At 41.1% G+C, this 22,996-nt stretch overlaps 1 protein-coding gene across 1 annotated transcript in view; it reads left to right on the forward strand.

Moving 5' to 3' along the window:
- Window positions 1-17,917: 17,917 nt before the first annotated feature.
- The window catches only part of GXYLT2 (glucoside xylosyltransferase 2), an 88,295-nt gene continuing 83,216 nt past the window's right edge, over window positions 17,918-22,996 (forward strand). Inside the window, exons 1-2 of the mRNA XM_027121477.1 lie at window positions 17,918-17,937; window positions 22,720-22,990. Coding sequence (XP_026977278.1) covers window positions 17,918-17,937; window positions 22,720-22,990 — 291 coding nt within the window. The remainder of the gene's footprint in view (window positions 17,938-22,719; window positions 22,991-22,996) is intronic.

Consider the following 22,996-nt stretch of genomic DNA (forward strand, 5'->3'; position numbering starts at 1 on the left):
AGATAAATAAACTGACAGCAAGCATTGTAAATGGATGACCACAACAAAAGCAACAATGATTGCAATTACCAAACACGAAACACACTCATACGATGTCATAATAGTGACATTCAGTGCAGTAATCCTCCACTGTAACAGCTCCTTTACTTTGCAGTGAAAATTGATTTGTGTATTTTTTGCCTCTGAGTCCTTGTGAGATTTTTCTTTTTATTCAAACAGAAAGTCACCAAAATTATAGTCATCCTCATCAGTTCACTCAGTCCCATCGAATTAATTTTTTTTCGTCTTGATCTTTTGTTAGCACTTCTATGAATTCATCAGTTTTCCATTAGAGTTCTGAAAATGCTTATTCATTCAGTTCAGCAGTATAGTCAGTTACCAGAAACCTGTACTTGTCAGAGTCTTTTCCATGAATTCCTTGAAGATGAAACCCTTTTATAGGAACATTTTTGCAAAAGCATCAGAGTACACCCAGAACTGTCTGAAAATGACAAAAAACTTAAAAATGACCACTGTTAATGATTTCATGAAAGTTCATAATAATGCAATTGACAACGAAATTTAGTTATTTCTGAGATATACATTTTAAAGTAATAACTAGAATTATGACTTCTAACATTATACCAGATCATATAAGATTTTTAGAAATTTCATGTAATGTCTGAAAAATTTATATTAACATATTTCCATACAAATAACCCAAAAAATTTAGTATTAGTTGTTTTTTTGGTTTGTTTGTATGCTTTTTTATACTGCAGGTTCTTATTAGTCATCAATTTTATACACATCAGTGTATACATGTCAGTCCCAATCGCCCAATTCGGCATACCACCATCCCCACTCCACCATGGTTTTCCCCCCTTGGTGTCCATACGTTTCTTCTCTACATCTGTATCTCAAATTCTGCCCTGCAAACCAGTTCATCTGTACCATTTTTCTAGGTTCCACATACATGCGTTAATATACAACATTTGTTTTTCTCTTTCTGACTTACTTCACTCTGTATGACAGTCTCTAGATCCATCCACATCTCAACAAATGACTCAATTTCGTTCCTTTTCATGGCTGAGTAATATTCCATCGTATATATGTACCACCACTTCTTTATCCATTCATCAGTCGATGGGCATTCAGGTTGCTTCCATGACCTGGCTATTGTAAATAGTGCTGCAATGAACATTGGGGTGCATGTGTCTTTTTGAATTATGGTTTTCTCTGGGTATATGCCCAGTAGTGGGATTGCTGGGTCGTATGGTAACTCTATTTTTAGTTTTTTAAGGAACCTCCGTACTGTTCTCCATAGTGACTGTATCAATTTACATTCCCACCAACAGTGCGAGAGGGTTCCCTTTTCTCCACACACTCTCCAGCATTTGTTGTTTGTAGATTTTCTGATGATGCCCATTCTAACTGGTGTGAGGTGATACCTCATTGTAGTTTTGATTTGCATTTCTCTAATAATAAGTGATGTTGAGCAGATTTTCATGTGCTTCTTGGCCATCTGTATGTCTTCTTTGCAGAAATGTCTACTTAGGTCTTCTGCCCATTTTTGGATTGGGTTGTTTGTTTCTTTAATATTGAGCTGCATGAGCTGTTTATATATTTTGGAGATTAATCCTTTGTCCATTGATTCGTTTGCAAATAGTTTCTCCCATTCTGAGGGCTGTCTTTTCATCTTGTTTATGGTTTCCTTTGCTGTGCAAAAGCTTTGAAGTTTCATAAGGTCCCATTTGTTTATTTTTGTTTTTATTTCCATTACTCTAGGAAGTGGATCAAAAAAGATCTTGCTGTGATTTATGTCAAAGAGTGTTCGTCCGGGCTTCCCTGGTGGCGCAGTGGTTGAGAGTCCGCCTGCCGATGCAGGGGACAAGGGTTTGTGCCCCGGTCCAGGAAGATCCCACATGCCGCAGAGCAGCTGGGCCCATGAGCCATGGCCGCTGAGCCTGCGCGTCCGGAGCCTGTGCTCTGCAACAGGAGAGGCCACAACAGTGAGAGGCCCGTGTACCGCCAAAAAAAAAAAAGAGTGTTCTTCCTATGTTTTCCTCTAAAAGTTTTATAGTGTCCGGTCTTACATTTAGGTGTCTAATCGATTTTGAGTTTATTTTTGTGTATGGTGTTAGGGAGTGTACTAATTTCATTCTTTTACATGTAGCTGTCCAGTTTTCCCAGCACCACTTATTGAAGAGACTGTCTTTTCTCCATTGTATATCTCTGCCTCCTTTGTCATAGATTAGTGGACCATAGGTGCATGGGTTTATCTCTGGGCTTTCTATCCTGTTCCATTGATCTATATTTCTGTTTTTGTGCCAGTACCATATTGTCTTGATTACTGTAGCTTTGTAGTATAGTCTGAAGTCAGGGAGTCTGATTCCTCCAGCTCTGTTTTTTTCCCTCAAGACTGCTTTGGCTATTCGGGGTCTTTTGTGTCGCCATACAAATTTTAACATGATTTGTTCTAGTTCCCTAAAAAATGCCATTGGTAATTTGATAGGGATTGCATTGAATCTGTAGATTGCTTTGGGTAGTATAGTCATTTTCACAATATTGATTCTTCCAATCCAAGAACATGGTATATCTCTCCATCTGTTGGTATCATCTTTAATTTCTTTCATCAGTGTCTTATAGTTTTCTGCATACAGGTCTTTTGTCTCCCTAGGTAGGTTTATTCCTAGGTATTTTATTCTTGTTGCAGTGGTAAATGGGAGTGTTTCCATAACTTCTGTTTCAGATTTTTCATCATTAGTGTATAGGAATGCAAGAGATTTCTGTGTATTAATTTTGTATCCTGCAATTTTACCAAATTCATTGATTAGCTCTAGTAGTTTTCTGGTGGCATTTTTAGTTTTATACATTCTATGTATAGTAACATGTCATCTGCAAACAGTGACAGTTTTACTTCTTCTTTTCCAATTTGTCTTCCTTTTATTTCTTTTTCTTCTCTGATTGCCGTGGCTAGGACTTCCAAAACTATGCTGAATAATAGTGGTGAGAGTGGACATCCTTGTCTCATTCCTGATCTTAGAGGAAATGCTTTCAGTTTTTCACCATTGAGAATGATGTTTGCTGTGGGTTTGTCGTATATGGCCTTTATTATGTTGAGGTAGGTTCCCTCTATGCCCACTTTCTGGAGAGTTTTTATCATAAATGGGTGTTGAATTTTGTCAAAAGCTTTTTCTGCATCTATTGAGATGACCTTATGGTTTTTATTCTTCAATTTGTTAATATGGTGTATCACATTGATTGATTTGTGTATATTGAAGAATCCTTGCATCCCTGGGATAAATCCCACTTGATCATGGTGTATGATCCTTTTAATGTGTTGTTGGATTCTGTTTGCTAGTATTTTGTTGAGGATTTTTGCATCTATATTCATCAGTGATATTAGTCTGTAATTTTCTTTTTTTTTTTTGTAGTATTTTTGTCTGGTTTTGGTATCAGGGTGATGGTGGCCTCATAGAATGAGTTTGGGAGTGTTCCTTCCTCTGCAATTTTTTGGAAGAGTTTGAGAAGGATAGGTGTTAGGTCTTCTCTAAATGTTTGATAAAATTCACCTGTGAAGCCATCTGGTCCTGGACTTTTGTTTGTTGGAAGATTTTTAATCACAGTTTTAATTTCACTACTTGTGATTGGTCTGTTCATATTTTTTGTTTCTTCCTGGTTCAGTCTTGGAAGGTTATACCTTTCTAAGAATTTGTCCATATTTTCCAGGTTGCCCATTTTATTGGCATAGAGTTGCTTGTAGTAGTCTCTTAGGATGCTTTGTACTTCTGCGGTGTCTGTTGTACCTTCTCCTTTTTCATTTCTAATTCTATTGATTTGAGTCCTCCTCCTCTTTTCCTTGATGAGTCTGGCTAAAGGTTTATCAATTTTGTTTATCTTCTCAAAGAACCAGGTTTTAGTTTTATTGATCTTTGCTATTGTTTTCTTTGTTTCTCTTTCATTTATTTCTGCTCTGATTTTATGATTTCTCTCCTTCTGCTAACTTTGGGTTTTGTTTGTTCTTCTTTCTCTAGTTCCTTTAGGTGTAAGGTTAGATGGTTTACTTGAGATTTTTCTTCTTTTTTGAGGTAGGCTTTTATAGCTATAAACGTCCTCTTAACACTACTTTTGCTGCATCCCATAGGTTTTGGATCATCGTGTTTTCATTGTCATTTATCTCTAGGAATTTTTTGATTTCCTCTTTGATTTCTTCAGGGATCTCTTGGTTATTTAGTGATGTATTGTTTAGCCTCCATGTGTTTGTGTTTTTTATGTTTTTTTCTGTGTAATTCATTTCTAATCTCATAGTGTTGTGGTCAGAAAAGATGCTTGATATGATTTCAGTATTCTTAAATTTACTGAGGCTTGATTTGTGACCCAATATGTGATCTCTCCTGGAGAATGTTCTGTGCTCACTTGAGAAGAAAGTGTAATCTGCTGTTTTTGGATGGAATGTCCTATAAATGTCAATTAAATCTATCTGGTCTATTGTGTCATTTAAAGCTTTGGTTTCCTTATTAATTTTCTGTCTGGATGATCTGTCCATTGGTGTAAGTGAGGTGTTAAAGTCCCCCACTATTATTGTGTTACTGTCGATTTCCTCTTTTATAGCTGTTAGCAGTTGCCTTATATGTTGAGGTGCTCCTGTGTTGGGTGCATATATATTTATAATTGTTATATCTTCTTCTTGGATTGATCCCTTGATCATTATGCAGTGTCCTTCCTTGTCTCTTGTAACATTCTTTATTTTAAAGTCTATTTTATCTGATATGAGTATAGCTACTCCAGCTTTCTTTTGATTTCCATTTGCATGGAATATCTTTTTTCATCCCCTCACTCTCAGTCTGTCACTAGGTCTGAAGTGGGTCTCTTGTAGACAGCATATATATGGGTCTTGTTTTTGTATCCATTCAGCAAGCCTGTGTCTTTTGGCTGGAGCATTTCATCCATTCACGTTTAAGGTAGTTATTGATATGTATGTTCCTATGACCATTTTCTTAATTGTTTTGGGTTTGTTCTGTAGCTCCTTTTCTTCTCTTGTGTTTCGCACTTAGAGAAGTTCCTTTAGCAGTTGTTGTAGAGCTGGTTTGGTGGTGCTGAATTCTCTTAGCTTTTGCTTGTCTGTAAAGCTTTTGATTTCTCTATTGGATCTCAGTGAGATCCTTGCTGTGTAGAGTAATCTTGGTTGTAGGTTCTTCCCTTTCATCACTTTAAATATGTCATGCCACTCCCTTCTGGCTTGTAGAGTTTCTGCTGAGAAATCAGCTGTTAACTTTATGGGAGTTCCCTTGTATGTTATTTGTTGTTTTTCCCTTGCTGCTTTCAATAATTTTTCTTTGTCTTTAATTTTTGCCAAGTTGATTACTATGTGTCTCAGCATGTTTCTCCTTGGGTTTATCCTGTATGGGACTCTCTGAGCTTCCTGGATTTGGGTGCCTCTTTCCTTTCCCATGTTAGGGAAGTTTTCAACTATAATCTCTTCAAATATTTTCTCTGGTCCTTTCTCTCTCTCTTCTCCTTCTGGGACCCCTATAATGCAGATGTTGTTGAGTTTAATGTTGTCCCAGAGGTCTCTTAGGCTGTCTTCATTTCTTTTTATTCTTTTTTCTTTATTCTGTTCTGCAGCAGTGAATTCCACCATTCTGACTTCCAGGTCACTTATCCGTTCTTCTGCCTCAGTTATTCTGCTATTGATTCCTTCTAGTGTAGTTTTCATTTCAGTTATATTGTTCATCTCTGTTTGTTTGTTCTTTAATTCTTCTAGGTCTTTGTTAAACAATTCTTGCATCTTCTTGATCTTTGCCTCCATTCTTTTTCCGAGGTCCTGGATCATCTTCACTATCACTATTCTGCAGTCTTTTTCTGGAAGGTTGGCTGTCTCCACTTCACTTAGTTGTTTTTCTGCGTTTCCTTCATCTGGTACATAGCCCTCTGCCTTTTCATCTTGTCTGTCTTTCTGTGAATGTGGTTTTTGTTCCCCAGGCTGCAGGATTGTAGTTATTCTTGCTTCTGCTGTCTGCCCTCTGGTGGATGAGGCTATCTAAGAGGCTTGATGGGAGGGACTGGTGGTGGGTAGAGCTGACTGTTGCTCTGGTGGGCCGAGCTCAGTAAAACTTTAATCCACTTGACTGTTGATGGGTAGGGCTGGGTTCCCTCCCTGTTGGTTGTTTGGTCTGAGGCAACCCAACACTGGTGCCTACCTCGGCTCTTTGGTGGGGCTAATGACAGACTCTGGGAGGGCTTACACCAAGGAGTACTTCTCAGAACTTCTGCTGCCAGTGTCCTTTTCCCCATGGTGAAACAGAGCCAACCCCTACCTCTGCAGGAGACCCTCCAACACTAGCAGGTAGGTCTGGTTCAGTCTCCCCTGGGGTCACTGCTCCTTCCCCTGGGTCCCGATTCGCACGCTACTTTGTGTGTGCCCTCCAAGAGTGGAGTCTCTGTTTCCCCCAGTCCTGTCAATCAATTCCCACTAGGCTTCAAAGTCTGATTCTCTAGGAATTCCTCCTCCTGTTGCCAGACCCTCAGGTTGGGAAGCCTGACGTGGGGCTCAGAACCTTCACTCCAGTGGGTGGACTTCTGTGATATAAGTGTTCGCCAGTCTGTGAGTCACCCACTCACCAGTTATGGGATTTGATTTTACTGTGATTGCACCCCCTCCTACCATCTCATTGTGGCTTCTCCTTTGTCTTTGGATGTGGGGTGTCCTTTTTGCTGAGTTCCAGTGTCTTCCTGTTGATGATTGTCCAGCAGCTTGTTGTGATTCTGGTGTTCTCACAAGAGGGAGCGAGAGCACGTCCTTCTACTCCGCCATCTTGTTTTCCTCCTCCTGTTATTATTTTAGAATACATCTTTTCAGACTCAGTCTATTCCTAAAATTCATAAAATTCATAAAATGTATCTTCTATTCATAAAAAGTACAGAATAATTTTAAACAAAAATGGTATCATACTCTTATTTTCACTTTTTCCACCTAACTTAGCATTATAATATTTCAATTTGACTACTTTTTTGTCAAGAATATTATAGCATAATTATACCCTTCTTATTTATCAATGTTAATATTGTTAATTCTTAAGAAGTTAACAAGGTGATGATTCATTTTGAGAGAGGAAAAAAATGAAACCAGTAGTAAAATCATAAGCATAGATCACAAAACTAGAATAAAAATACAAAAGTTGGAATACAAACTAGATAACACATTTTGAAGTTTGAAAAACAATTATCCTTTTATATACAATGGGACTAGATATCCTAAGTTTTGCAATTCTGATTTCTAAACTGATTCTAAGAGGACTTGGATGAATTCATAGATAACTTACAGATAAATACTGGATTGTAAAAGAGGATTAAGGGATGGTCCCAACAGGATACAGACCATGAATCCAACACTGGTGATGTCTCCAAAGTTTTTTAAACCCCTTTATAAGCACAACTATTTTTGATCCTTGCACCAATCCGTCAGCCCATTCAAATTACAGTTGTTAAAAGAGCACAGTGTTGGCAATAATATAGCACAGTCATGGGTATTTCTGGTAGGATTTAGCCTGATTCCAATTGTATACATACAAGCTCAGTAAAGTTCTGAAGAAAATCTAAAACAGTTACAGGTGATCCCAGGGTATTTTTGTTTTGTTTTGTTTCGGACATTTTTGTGCAGTGTGTAGCTAAGGGCTTAGCAACATATATTTCAAGATGCTAGTCCCATCCCATTAGATGAAATGCAGATCACAGGGGAATGCTAACCAAACTGCATTTTGAACTTCCTTCATTGTTTTTTTTTTTTTTTTTTTTTTGGCCGCCCTGTGCAGCGTTGTGGGATTTTTCTTCCCCCACCAGTGATCGAACCTGCACCATCTGAAGTGGAAGCCTGGAGTCCCAACCACGGGACCTCCCGAGAAGTCCCATGAACTTCCGTCATTGTTTAATGTTGTATATCTAAAAGACATCTACAGAAGGTACCATTTTGATGCCCTGCCCAGATGTTCTTTATGGAACTGGGGAGCCCATCTGTCACTGGCTGCAAACATTGGGGATGACCTCTTCTCCAAAGACTTTCTCTAGTCCAGCGTTTCTCCACCTCAGGTATCTGGAGCCAGATAATTCTTTGCCGTGGGGGGCCCACCTGTGCATTGTGAAATGTTCAGCAGCATCCCTGGCCTCTTACTTCTCAATGCCAAGAGCAGCTCTGCTATGGTGAGAACCACAAATACCTCCAGACTTTGCCAAACGTCTCTTAGGAGGCAAAATTGTCCACAATTGAGAATGACTGCCCTAGATTGATGGAAGGCTCCCGAAGTAATTACCACCACAACCGTGAGGACTGGTACGGGGTACAGAAGACTGCCTTAAAGGGCAGATGAGTCCGGTGTGGCTTACGCTCCAGAGTTCCTTACAGGATCAGGCCAAGGGTAGATTTTCCCTGCCTGTATCTTTGCTCAGCACTTCCCCTTTCCCTGTCCTTCACTTCCTCCCTTACGGGTTTCCCCTGGGTAACACCCCACAATAAATCCCATGCATCCGAATCTTTGTCTCAGGTTCTGCTTCTAGGGAATAGGTTGAAGGTACCTGACCTATGTGCACATCTTGAGGAACATCTTAACATTCCTTACAGTCCCTCAAAACTACTGGAGAAAAGTATCTACAATATCTATGGAGAATACATGACACAAATTTTTATGTTACTTTTTTAAAAGCTCTTATAATCCTGTTATCCTCAGCATAACTAATCTTTTCCTTAATTCATAGTGAACATGATTTTAGTCCATCACGCACAAATGATTTCTACCCAGCTCTTTTGGCACCAAAGATTGTGGTGGGGCCTTCCCTGGTGGTGCAGTGGTTGAGAGTCCGCCTGCCGATGCAGGAGACACGGGTTTGTGCCCCGGTCTGGGAAGATCCCACATGCCGCGGAGCGCCTGGGCCCGTGAGCCATGGCCGCTGAGCCTGTGCATCCGGAGCCTGTGCTCCGCAGCGGGAGAGGCCACAACAGTGAGAGGCCTGCGTACCACCAAAAAAAAAAAAAAAGAAAGAAAAGATTGTGGTGGGATTGTAAATCGGTACAACCACCTTAAAAAATTATTTGCCAGTATCTACTAAAGCTAAACGTATGTATGCCCTAGCATCCTACAATTCCTCTTTTTGATACATAACAGAAATGAGTGGTAATCGTGCATTAAGAGATATGTATAGGAATGCTCATAGATGCATTATTCATAACAGCCCAAACTGTATACAATTCAAATGCCCATCAAGAGTAGAATAGACAAATTGTGGTATATTCACTCAATATTGCTAAACGGAAGTAAGAAAGAATGTACTAAAGCTATATACAACATGCATGAATCGCATAGGCAAGTTAAGTCAAAAAGACCAGATCCAAAAGACAATGTGGTATATATACAATGGAATATGACTCAGCCATAAAAAAGAATGAAATAATGCCATGTGCAGCAACATGGATGGACCTAGAGATTATCCTACTAAGTGAAGCAAGTCAGACAAAGACACATACAAGACACCACTTATACATGGAATGCAAAAAACTGATACAAATGAACTTATTGACAAAACAGAAATAGACTCATATAGAAAACAAACTTAGGGTTACCAAAGAGGAAAGTGGAGGGGGGATAAATTAGGAGTTTGGAATTAACAGATACACACTATTACGTATAAAATAGATAAAAAACAAGGACCTACTGTATAGCACAGGGAACTATATTCAGTATCTTGCAATAACCTATAGTAGAAAAGAATCTGAAAAAAGCATATGTATATAAATATATCTATACGTTCAAATATATGTATATATTTGAATCACTTTGCTATACACCTGAAACTAACACAACATTGTAAATCAACAATACTTCAGTTTTTTTAAAATAGTGAAAAAAAATTTTAAATCCAAAAACAGATACCCTCTGCCTTTCTAAGTGATAAAATCACTCAGATAAGAGAGTTATTAAAGAACGTTTATATGTCAGGAAAAAAAAGACCAGATTCAAAAGAGTTCATACTAGACGTTTCCATTTACACGAAGTTCAGAAACAGGCAAAACAATCTATGGTTGTAGATGTGAGAATAATGATTACTTTTGTGGGGATGGTTATTGACCAGGAGAAGGCATGAGGAAGCCTGCTGGGTGCGAAATATTTACTCTATATCTTGATTTGGGTGGGAATTATGTGGATATATACTATGTAAAATTCATAGAGCCACACACATATTTAAGATTGGGCACCTTACTGTATGTAATTAATCAATATATAATAAAAGAAATTCTGTGCATGACTACAAAACAATAAGAGCTGACTCACCCCTGGATGCTGGGAATATAGGCTGCTGATGGCTCACAGCCGTGTCCCTCACAGGGCATTGCCCTTGACTGCAGAAAACTGCCTTGTCCAAAGTTACCCACCTCCAAAAGGCTAATGCAGGATTCAAAGGTCTGGCTCGCTGCCTCAGACGGGACAACTCTGAAAGCCATCCCGGCTCCAAAGCTCCCTGCAGGATTGGCAGAGGCCTTGGTTGCAATGGCACTGTGGGCCTCTGTCCAGTGTCACTTTCTCTTTACAGGTATATCTCCCAAGGCATCCCTCCTAAAACCACCTTCACTCAATGGTCCTCCTCAGAGTCTGTTTCCAGGAGCTCCGATCTAAGATGCCATCTGTGCTACAGGTCTACTCTTCCAAATAGAGTGGAATGCCCACCTTGCTTTCAATATCGAAATTCCTAAAATTAACTCAACAGCCTACTTCTTGGTCTTTCTGCAGTGTCATTTCCTGGCATTTCTTCACCAAGGGGTCTTGAAGCCATGATTTTGCCTATATTTAAAAAAAACTGTTGCCAGGACTCTCTTTCTTCCTGAAGGCCTTTTGATTATTGCAGCCACGCAGAAGAAAACCAGTATTTTGGAGAAAATACTAAGCAAAACTATGAGCTCTAAGGAGGAGAAAAATAGGTCCCCCTGCAATTTGAAGCAATTTCTGTTGGTTATGTGTATTGTAAACTCACTGTAAGTACTTCTCTGTAAAAGTGAAACAGCGTAACTGGATGATTTTACGTTATTTTCCCAGAAGAGTTCACATTAGTCACTTTTTTCCTAAGTAAGAATAAATCCTTTCAACTAGAGGCCATAGTATTTGAAATGCAGGTAGTAATTATGTCATTGTCAATAGTACATAATGAAGACCTAGCCTTGAATCCTCTCCCAATCTTCTCCCTTGGCTTTGCTCCATTCTGCACTCTGGTTTTTGCATAGTTTCTAAGTGTTCATTCGTCCCTCAATTTATTTACACTTCTTCTCCTACCTTGACATTTTCTTCATTTCAAATCAATATTTTTTCCTTATGGGTTTTGTTTATTTACACTTGTTTTTCTTGGTCATTTCAGCATTTTTAAAATGCTGAACATAAACAATCTTTTTATTGTGATTTTTTAGGTCATAATTTGTAGCCAATTAGATGTCTTCTTTCTTTATATGAGACATGAAGAAATAAGAAAATTTAAACTTACGTCTTCACGGCATCAGACGTCTCCAGCCAATGGGACAGAGCCTGCTGCCTTCATTATCATAGTTTATGGAATTTTTTTTCACCCTGGAAAATAATACTTGGGTTCTTTCCTTTTCCTCTGGGCAATACTGCCCCCAAGTTATCATAAATTTATGGTATAAATTTAATCAACAATAATAGCTGGTATTTATTGGTCACTTATTACATAGGAGCCATTTTTCCAAGTGATTTGCAAACAATGTCATTATTTCAGCTCTAGGAGGAAACAGCCGTTATATCACCAGCACCCTCATTTTATAGATGAGGAAACTTGGACTTAACAAGGTTGAATGACTGCCCAGGTCTCATGGCTTATAAGTAGCACAGCCAGGATTGGGACCCCTGAGCTTATCCCACCTCTAGTCCACCATCTATAAAACTCATGTTTCTGTTCTTGATGATCTGGGAAGAGGAGAGAGAGGAGATAATACAAGATGAAAGAAATCATCGCTAACTTCAAATAATTTAGACTTTAGCTATGAAAATAAAACACAGAAGGATTAGCAGTTGTGGTAGCCAATTTCCAAAACTGTGTCTTCCCACAATGAGCCACTCCTCCCGGTAATCATACCCTTGTGTGGTCCCTTTGCACAGTGAATCTGGGTTGGCCCTGTGGAGCCAACAGAATGCAGAATGCACTGCATGACTTCTGAGAGCCAGGTCATAAAAAAACCTTGCCACTTCCAATTGCACTGTTGAAATGCATGCTCTGAAGGAAGCCAGCCACAGTGCAAGAAATCCAGCTACTCCTGAGACCACCAGGCTGTGGGGAAGCCCAACCTGCCACGTGGAGAGGTTGTGTGGCTGGCCCTAGCTGCCTCCGCCATCCCAGCCCAGGCACCATTCCCAAGAGTGAAGAAGTCACCTTGGCCATTCAAGCCTCAGCAGATGTCACATGAAGAAGAACAGAGGAATCTCACTGTCAGCCAGAAACACAGCTTTAGGCTTATGGCTCCATCCCACCCACCTCTAGGATCTGAGCCACTCCAGCTGAGGCCCCAGTTACATCAGAAGAGAGACAAGCTATCCCCGCTGTGCTTGCCCTACTTTCTAACTCGCAAAATTGTCAGCCTAAGAAAATGATTGTTGTTTCACATTGGTAGGTCTGGGGGAGGTTTGCAATGCAGCAATGGATACATGGAATAGCAATGAAAGACAATACAGTGTAGAAATTCAGTCAGAGAGATCCAGAGATAGAGAAATGCATGGGGGTTGGAACAATTAGAAAACTCTCATTTCTGATAAGTGTGGGGCCTGAGCAAAGGCTCCCGGGAGAAAAATCACAGATAAATGGGGTGGAACCAGGTCACCTTATCTTATGTGGAGGATACAAAAACTGAAGCAACAAGCATTAGGATTGTAAAAGAGGTTGGGGCAAATTGGTAAGGGTGGTGAACGCCAAGGAAGGTAAGTCTGCAGCTGAACAGGACTATAAAAACCATCTAGGGCTTCCCTGGTGGCGCAGTGGTTGAGAGTCTGCCTGCTGATGCAGGGGACATGGGTTCGTGCCCCGGTCCAGGAAGATCCCACATGCCGCGGAGCGGCTGGGCCCGTGAGCCATGGCTGCTGAGCCTGCGCGTCCGGAGCCTGTGCTCCGCAACGGGAGAGGCCACAACACTGAGAGGCCCGTGTACAGAAAAAAAAAAAAAAAAAAAAAAAAAAAAAAAAAAAAACCATCTAGTACAATCCACTTTCTTTTTTAAGATAAAGAAATTGAAACTCAGAGAAATGAAGTGATTGCGGAAAGGTCACATAGCAAGTTGGTAGCAAAAGTTAATACTCAAGGCTAAGACTTAGTTTCTTTTCTCCAGGACCCCACACTTGGCTTAGGAAATAGAATCATAATTCTGTGCCTAATCTAGATAAGCTTTCTCTCCTGGCATCAAAAAATACCACAGTGGATTTCCATGGTGGTGCAGTGGTTAAGAATCCACCTGCCAGTGCAGGGGATATGGGTTCGAGCCCTGGTCTGGGAAGATCCCACATGCCGCGGAGCAACTAAGCCCGTGTGCCACAACTACTGAAGCCCACGCGCCTAGAGCCCGTGCACCACAACAAAGAGTAGCCCCCGCTCACCGTGACTAGAGAAAGCCCGCACACAGCAACTAAGACCCAACGCAGACATAAATAAATAAATAAATAAACAAACAAACAAATAAATAAATAAAAACACCATGATATATCCATCCTAAATATCTGGTAAATATCTGGACAGATCCTGTAGTGTTTAATGCCAGATTCTTTCCTTTGTAGTTGTAAAGTCTCTAATCATTCTTTCCTCATCCTCTCTTTCCATGTTAAAACCAAACCAAAACAAAACCTCTAACCCTTTTAGGCTCTGAATTTTCACCAAATTCTCCATTAAGTTTTTAAAAAAACTTTACTGAGGCATAAATTACATTTCATAAAATTCACTCTCTTTTAAGTGTACTGGTCAGCGATTTTTTCTACTGAGCTGTGCAATCATCACCTTAATCTAGTTCCAGAATATTCCCATCCCCCCCAATAAAATCTCTCTGCATTTACAATTAATCTTTCTTCCTGCCTTGAGTTGCAGGTCACAAATAACTGACATTTTTCTCTATAGATTTGCCTTTCTGGACATTTCAGGTCAATTGGACCATACAATAAGTGGTCCTTTGCGCCTGGCTTCCTTCATATAGCATAATGTTTTTGAGGTTCATCCACGCTGTAACATGAATCAGTAGTTAATTCCCTTTTGTTGCTGAATAGTATTCCATCGTATGGATATGCTGTATCTGTTTATCCATTAACCCGTTAGTGGACATTTGGCTTGTTCCACTTTTTGGCTATCATGAATAAAGTCTGCTTCCACTAATTTTTAAAAGTAGTAAGGATTGCTTAGTATAGAGAAGTGTCACAGAAGTTTTGGGAGTTTTGTGGAGATTGTTTATTTAAATTAAAAAATACAGAGAAACATAAAGAAGAATACAAATTAACCATTCAGAGACAACCAGACAATGTTCTACACTTTTTTGCTAAATATATAGACTTTTCTTATAATAAGACTAAACTGTACTTACTTTTTTGATAGCTTATTTTTTTTAAGATTTTTTTTGATGTGGACCATTTTTAAAGTCTTTTATTGAATTTATTACAACATTGCTTTATGTTTTGGTTTTTTGGGCTCAAGGCATGTGGGATCTTAGCTCCCCAACCAGGGATCGAACCTGCATTAGAAGGTGAAGTCCTAACCACTGGACAGCCAGGGAAGTCCCTTGATAGCTTATTTTTAAATTAATGTTGTCATGAATAACCTTTCTATGTGAATTACATTGTATTGAATTGAGGTACCACAATTTATCTGATCTCAATGATTAGGTAATTCAGTTACATCCAATTTGCTGGCCGTTATAAACAACAATGACTTTGGCTATGCTCACTAAAGCTGTCTCCAAACTAAATTCATAAAACTATTTACTTCTGTGTTCTTTCAGCTCTTTTATGCTTTATTGTTTATATTCAACTTTTTATTTCTTCCTGATGGTATTTTGGCATTTGTTTACCCCAAAGTCATCCTTCCACACTGACTTAAAAAGCATTCTTTAATGCACAGCACAGATGGATATTGTCCAGAATCATTTCTTAGGTTTCTATTCTATTTCATCAAGTGACTTAAGTGCCAATAACATCCTGCTGTAATCAGAGCTGACTAGAGCATGATAATACATGGCAGCATTAGTCTTCCTTCAATGTTATCTGGTTTCTTTTTGTACAGTTCCCCAACAAAAAATCCTCAGAAGTCTAATTTTAGCTAATATGTGTATCCTGGAAATTTAGATAAAATTCACACATTTTAATAGCAAAATTGTTTTCTGAGTTCACCAAGAGAACTCCTGGTTGAAGAGACCTTGGGGTGACTTATTTGGAATCCATATATCAGTAGTCCCCTCTTGTCCGTCTTTGTCTATCATCTTCTACTCCCCCACATGACTACCACGTTCTGTTCAGATGGGAGTTCTGCACTCCTTCTCCTGTCCCTGTGATGAGATGGCCATGAACTGTGAGTCAGGTTGTTCTCAGAAGTAGGTGGATCTTAAAACCCTAGTGTACCTACATAGCACCAATACAATCCGTGTTAGGTATGAACTTTCAACTCAGGTACCAAAAAATGTAACTTTGATTTTTCAATATCTGAATTTCATTTCTCTCTCTAGCAGCAGTTTGCCTGTCAATTTATGGTAAACTCAGTCACTTCAGAGCTTTTCTTTAATCTCTCTGAGGTAAACTCAAGGGGTTAAGTTTTTCTCTTCCTCCCTAATTCACCCCAAGGTGTCATTTTATGTCTAGGAAGTTTTCCAAAAATCATGGAACTGAGTAGAGTGGGGTGGGTCTGAGAGGGCATCTGATGCTTGGAGTCATTTCTGTTACACAGACACGTGCAGGAATGTCCAGTCCTGTGTGATCCTCAGTCATGGTCATCTCTCCATACTACCATCTACAGAGACATCCGAAGTCCTATGTCGTAGCTGTACAGTCCGTTCCATTTTCTGCTGAGAAATCGCCTCATCAGCGCAAGGACCTTTATTGTCCTCAAACCGCAGGTAGAGTGGCTCCTGCTGGGCCCCATGTTTTATTGACACCCACTCTGGCCCTTGTCAGGCAGTGCCCATCCAGAGCCCTGGACCCTCCTCCTTCTAGAACACACTCTGGATAGCCAAGACTCTGTGATTCCTTATCTAAATGCTCCTGAGCCCATCTCCAGGGTTGGTGCAGGCCTCTTTCCTGAGTGGTCCTTCTGACGGCAAACTGCCCCTAGTGTACACGCCCTTGGACCTGAGTGTGGCCAAAGGGCAGCTGTTTGCAGGGGCGTGGACAAAGCTTAGACATATGGACAGGGGTGCCCACGCATGGGCCAGGGTGGAGGGAGGAGAGGGGGAGCTCAATGCTGGGGCTGAGTACTTGCTCTCTATCACCCCCAGGCATCATGTAGAAATCAAAAAGTTCCTCCTGGACTTCAAGGCTGTTATCAAAACATATGTGCCATGCAGGAGCATAGAACATATGTCATTTGACAGTGGTTAGTTTGACTTATAACTTGTAAATAGTTAAGCATATGGTAGGTGGGTCTCCATTTCTTTTAATTTTTATTTTATATTGGAGTATAGTCCATTAACAATGTTGTGTTAGCTTCACCTTCAGGTGTACAGCAAAGTGATTCAGTTATACATATACACGTATCTATTCTTTTTCAAATTCTTTTCCCATTTAGGTTATTACAGAATATTGACCAGAGCTCTCTGTGCTATAATGGTGGGTCTCCATTTTTACTCTTGCCCCAGACTCTGAGAATTCTAGGGATGGGCCTGATAAGGTGCCATTGCTCAGCTGAGTGATGCTTTATACAGTCTGTGACTGTTATAGTCAGAGTGCCACTCTTTGGGGGACCCAGTTTATTCAGGTGTTCCCACTCCAACCTCATACCTTGCTTGGTTGGGCTCTAGGTTTTATTTCCTGTCCAAAGAAAAATTTGACTACAGGGCTGAACAATCTCTCAGGTTTCTTACTTTCTTGTGGTTTCTTGGCCTCAGAGATTTTCCTCACTTTCCCACCCACTCAGTTATGCTTCTCAAAAGTTTATGCATCCTTGAAGGATACCAAATAAGATTTGAACCAATAAGGGACGCTAAATCACTCTCGATTGGAAAAACAAGATTGTGCAGATGTTAATTTGTTGTAAGTTAATTTAAAAATTTGTCTTAATGCCAATAAAGTTGTGTTTTTAATTTTAAAATGAGACAAACTAGTTCTGAGTTCATATGGAAAAACAAATAAAAATAGCCTGGGAAGCTCTAAAACAATAGGAGTCATCCTGATTGATATATGAGCATGTTTTAATGCTAAGTACGTAAAATTGCACTCTCACACGGGAGACAGACAAGCAGAATGGAATAGAAAACCCAGAAATATCTCAAAATACACCTGGGACTGCAGCACATGACCAAGGCGACATCTCAGATTGATGGGGGAAAGATGGACTGTGCAGTATTGGTGTTGAGAAAACCATCTGAAAAAAAAAAAAAGGTTGGGCCCATACTCACCCAGGATAAATGCCAAGTTAATCAAAGACTTACATTTAAAAATGAAACTATATTTATTGATAAGGGTTCTTTATGCAGATTCTGGAGAATCCTACAAATCAATCAAATGCAACTCAACAGAAAAATGAGCAAAAGACTGGAGCAGATATTTCATAAAAGACATAAAATAAGAGCCTAGTTGGCCAATACATACATGAAAAGATGCTTAACTTCATTAGTCCTCAGGGAAATACAAATTAAAACCACAATACCACTACACACCCACCAGAGTGGCTAAAATGAAACAAACAAACAAAATGTTGGCAAAGATGTTTAGCAACCATGACTCTCATGCATTACTGGTAGGTGGGTCAGTTGATAAAATCACGTGGGAAAACTGTTGGGTAGCATCCACTAAAGGTAAGCTTATGCCTACTTTGTAGCACAGCAATTTCCATCCTAGTATATATCCAACACACACGCATTCTTATGCTCACCAAAAGACAAATACACAAATGTTCACAGTAGGTCTCCAGTGGAAACATTTCCTTCCACCCCTGTCCTCCATCTGTTCTGGATTTCTTACTATGTAAGATGAATATATCAAGTCCTTGCTACTTAAAATGTTGGATCACCACTAGCAGCGGGAGCAATGGTTTTGTTTGTATTTTTTTTTGCGGTACGCGGGCCTCTCACTACTGTGGCCTCTCCCGTTGAGGAGCACAGGCTCCGGACGCGCAGGCTCAGCCGCTCCGCGGCATATGGGATCCTCCCAGGCCGGGGCACGAACCCGTGTCCCCTGCATCGGCAGGCGGACTCTCAACCACTGCGCCACCAGGGAAGCCCCAGGGAGCAATGTTTAACAGCTTATTAGAAATGCAGGATCTCAGGCCATGGCTCAGATACACCACCTTGATATCTACATTTTAATGAGGCCTCCAGACCATTTGTCCACCCATTAAAGTTGGAAAAGCCATAGATTAAGCCACAGTTAGTCAGCTTCTCTTCCGTTGCTTCTAACTGATACAGACATAACCCCAAACCTCCTGTCCTGCCCACTGAGGTATTTATTGGCTACCATCTTGTAGAGGTCATTTCACAGCCTTCTCTTTGCTCAAGCAACATATAGACATTATACTCTGGGGGGCATGGTTAACAACACGGACAGTAGAGTCAGAGTACTTGAGTGAAAAATCCCATACCTGCTTTTTTAAAAGAACAGATTTTTCTTTAAGAGCAATTTTTTAGGTTCACTGCAAAATTGAAGGGAAACTACAGAGAATTCCAATACACATACTGTCTCCTCTTATACACAGCCTCCTCCACCATCAACACCTCAGCACCAGAGGGGTAAATTCGTTCAACTGAAGAATATGCATTGACACACCATTATCACCCAAAGTCCACATCCAACTGTGTGGACGCACTACAGTTTATTGATCCATCACCTGCTGAGGGACACCTTGGTTGCCTCCAAGTTTTCACAATTACTATTAAAGCTGCTATTACGAATTACTAATAACGAATTAGTAATAACCTGCACTGAAGTGCAGGCTATTGTATAGATATAAGTTTTCAGCTACTTTGAATAAATACCAAGGAGTGTGACTGCTGATTGTATGGTTAAGGGTGTGTTTCATTGTGTAGGAAACCACCAAACTGTCTGTACCATTTTGCATTCCCACCAGCAATGCACGAGAATCCCTGTTGGTCCCCATCCTCGTCAGCATTTGGTGGTGTCAGGGTACCAGATTTTGGCCATTCTGATAGGTGTGTAGTGGTATCTCACTGTTTGTTTTTTGGTTTTTTTAATATTTATTTATTTATTTGGCTGTGCCAGGTCTTAGTTGTGCCACATGGGATCTTCACTGCGGCCTGCAGGGTCTTTAGCTGTGGCATGCAAGATCTTTTTTAGTTGCAGCATGCAAACTCTTAGTTGTGGGATGTGGGATCTAGTTCCCTGACCAGGGATCGAACCCGGGGAGCGCAGAGCGTTAGCCACTGGACCACCCTGGTGACAGAACATGGAGCATCTTTTCATTCACTTACTGGCCATCTGTATATCACCTGTGGTGAAGCATCTATTAAGGTCTTTGGCCCATTTTTAAATCAGGTTGTTTGATTTCTTATTGTTAAGTTTTAAGAGTTCTTTGCATGTTTTGCATAACAGTCTTTTGTCAGATGTGTCTTTTGCAAATATTTTCTTCCAGTCTGTAGCTTGTCTTCTGAATCTCTTGACTTTTGTCTTTTACAGAACAGAAGTTTTAAATTATAATAAAATCCAGCTTATCAATCATTTCTTTCATGGATTGTGCCTTGGGTATTAGATCTAAAAATTTGTTACCATCCCTGAAGAGTTGTAAGCAAAGGAGAAATAGTTTATGTTTTTAAAAGATTATTCTGGTTTAAGGATTGGAAGAAGCCATGGGAAAAAGCAAGGAGATCAATTAGAAAGTTTCTAGGCCATAGAAGAGCCACTTCATATAATTCAGAGTCGTGGGGGATGGAGTGGGAATAACTTATGTGAAATACTATGGGAACAAGGCCATTAGGAATTGGGCAAGGTTTGATCTTGTCAAGCAAACACTATTGACAATTCAGGAGAGAAGTGGAGAGATGCCGATTATGTCTTGGAGGCAGAGTCCACAGAGCTTGCTGACTCTTTGGGTATGGGCGGTGAGGGAAGCAGCCTTCTAAAACAGCTCCCAGTAATCCTGGTATTCAGGCCCTTGTGTAATCCTCTCCACCTGAGTGCAGAATGAATTTAATGCCTTGCTTCCAACAAGGAGAAGATGGCATAGTGATGGGATGTCACTTCCAAAAATAGATAATAAAAAACTGTTACCTCTGTCTTGATGGCATTCTCTCTCTGGCTCTTCTGATGTACTTATTCTGATAGAGAGAGCCACCTGGCAAGGTACTGAGGGCAGCCTCTGACCAAGAGCCAGCAAGGACCAGAAACCCTCAGTCCAATGAACTGAAACCCTTCCGACGACCATGTGAGTGAGCTTGGGAGCAGCTCCTTCTCCAGTTGAGCCTTCAGATGAGACCACCACCCCCAGGCCAACACTTTGATTACAGCCTTTTGAGAGCCTGTGAAGCAGAGGACCCAGCCAAACCGTGCTGGATTCTTGACCCACAGAAAGCATGAGGTTGTATGTGTATTACCTCAAGCCACCACACTTGGGGTAGTTTGTTATGCAACAACAGAGAACTAATACAGGAGGTGAGAGGAAACAGAGAAACCAAGGTTGGTTGCCACCTAATTTCTGGCTTGAGCAACTGAGTATCTAGACAAGGGGAGAAACAGATTTCTGGGGTAGGGGGACAAATACACAAGCATCTGGTATATTTTGACATCCAAGTGACAAATGGGATGAGTCATAGATGTGGTATCTGGAATCTTTTTTCCATGATGCTAGATATCAGAATGTAACCCAAACATGAATTTGGATGCAGGGGAAGGAGATAAATCAGGCCTTTCCTTTGTTTCAGCAAGGTAAAAGAAAACAGAGTCCTCTGTTTGGTCAAACCTAGTTGTTCCAAGTTCTACTTTGGTGTTTGAGGCCAAAACCTTAGCTGTTAGCCAAGTGTTACTTTGCCTTATTTTATTCTTATTGCATGTGTCTCCTTGAGGAAGAGAGGAAGTGGCAAGACAGAGTTTGGGAATTCTTGCTTCACTGGGCCACATACTAACATAATAGTGGCCATTTCTAAACTTGGAAGGCCTGAACACCAGGCTTTAGCCTATCCCAGTGTTTCTCCACAGTGCCCCCCCGCCGTGTTGGCAGTTGGCCCAGGACAATTCTTTGTGCTGCTGGAGTGTCCTGAGCATTGTGGGAGGTCCAGTATGTGCCAGTAGAACTTGCCAGTTATTGTGACAACCCAAAACATCCTTCCCCCAATTCCAAATGCATCCTGGCGGGACGATACCTCATCCTCAGTGGAAATCGATGGATTTTTTGGTGCTCATTCACCTGCAACATCTGCTGTGCACACCTTGAGCCTGCATCCTGCCATCTCTTAGGTGCCTACTTGGCCAGAGAGGTTCCAGGTGTTTAAATATTCTCATTCCTAGAACTTTAAATACAATGGGATCTCAAAGAATTAAAATGTAACGCTAATATGAGAACCATTCGGAATATAACTGAATTTTAGACGATTTATAAGGCAACATGGAATCTTGTAGAATCTCAGAGACGTTGTCATAACTGCTGTTCGTTGTCACGTGGCCAAGCAGAAAAGAGAGTTAATAGAACGCTGGCTGTCAGTTCATGGTGAATAATAAGAGGAGGTGTCCTCATGCTTCACATTGATGCTTGGGGATGCCCTGGAAGAAGAGCTGGGAAACTCTGGAAACTTCATCTGGTGACTGCGGCTGTTAAAGTCTCAGAAACATTCATTTCTACACTGGCTTGTGAATATTACTCTATATCAAATCTACGTCAGAAAGAAAAAAATGTGCATTTATGTATATATGACGAGCTCTGTTTTATTGTACTAATTATCACAGAGCTTTTATTGGGCACCAATTGTGAGCCAGGCACTGTGCGAGTTTCTTCGAATGCTTTGTTTAATGTAATGTCCACACAACGGCTCTGCGGAGAGCAGCAATACAATCCCAGTTTGCATGTAAGGAAATTAAGGCTCAAGAAAGTTGTGCCACTTGCTCATGATCACCTAGCCTAGATCACGAGCAGCAGAGTCAGATTTCAAACCCAGACTCTAGAATTCACTCTGTAACTTGTTTAGACAACGTGGATCTGGAGTGGTTATCTTACAGGTACCCACCAAGTGCCAGGCCCTGCATTGGGAAAACTGGACAGAGATGTCCCTGCCTGATTGGATGTATGGGTAGGTGCACGAGTGCGTGGATAGATGGGTAAAAATAAATGATGGGGCAAATGCATGGAATGAGAGAGAATCCGATGAAGAGAAGATGGAATGGGAGAGTAAGTGAATGAGTGACGGAACTGAGGAAGTAAACGAGGGAATGGAACGTAATGGGAGACAATGAATGAATGAACGAATGAATGAATGAGTGGATGAATGAGGAGGTGAGAGGTTTTTAGGCTGCCCTACCTGAAGACGGAGCGCCTGGCGGCTGGCGGGTGGGCGGACGAACGGGCGGCTACTCCACACAGTACGGTAGGCGCGGGCTGCCCCTCCTCGGGCCGGCTCACGCCTCCCCCTCCCTCCCCTTCTTCCTCCTGCGTCGCGCGCCCGCTCGCCCGTCGGCCGCCCGGACCCCAGTCCCCGGCTGGCGGGCTGAGGAGGCGGCCGTCGCGCGCCGCTGCCCTCGCCCCGCCGCCGCTGCCGCCGCCGCCGCCGCCGCCCGGCGCGCCGCGATGCGCAGAGGGGCCGGGCCGCCGAGGCGCGACGGCCGCCTCCTCAGCCCGCCAGCCGGGGACTGGGGTCCGG

Source organism: Aethalodelphis obliquidens, unplaced genomic scaffold (assembly GCF_003676395.1).
Source record: "Aethalodelphis obliquidens isolate GAN/ISIS:26980383/991018 unplaced genomic scaffold, ASM367639v1 scaffold22, whole genome shotgun sequence".
Taxonomy (NCBI): domain Eukaryota; kingdom Metazoa; phylum Chordata; class Mammalia; order Artiodactyla; family Delphinidae; genus Aethalodelphis; species Aethalodelphis obliquidens.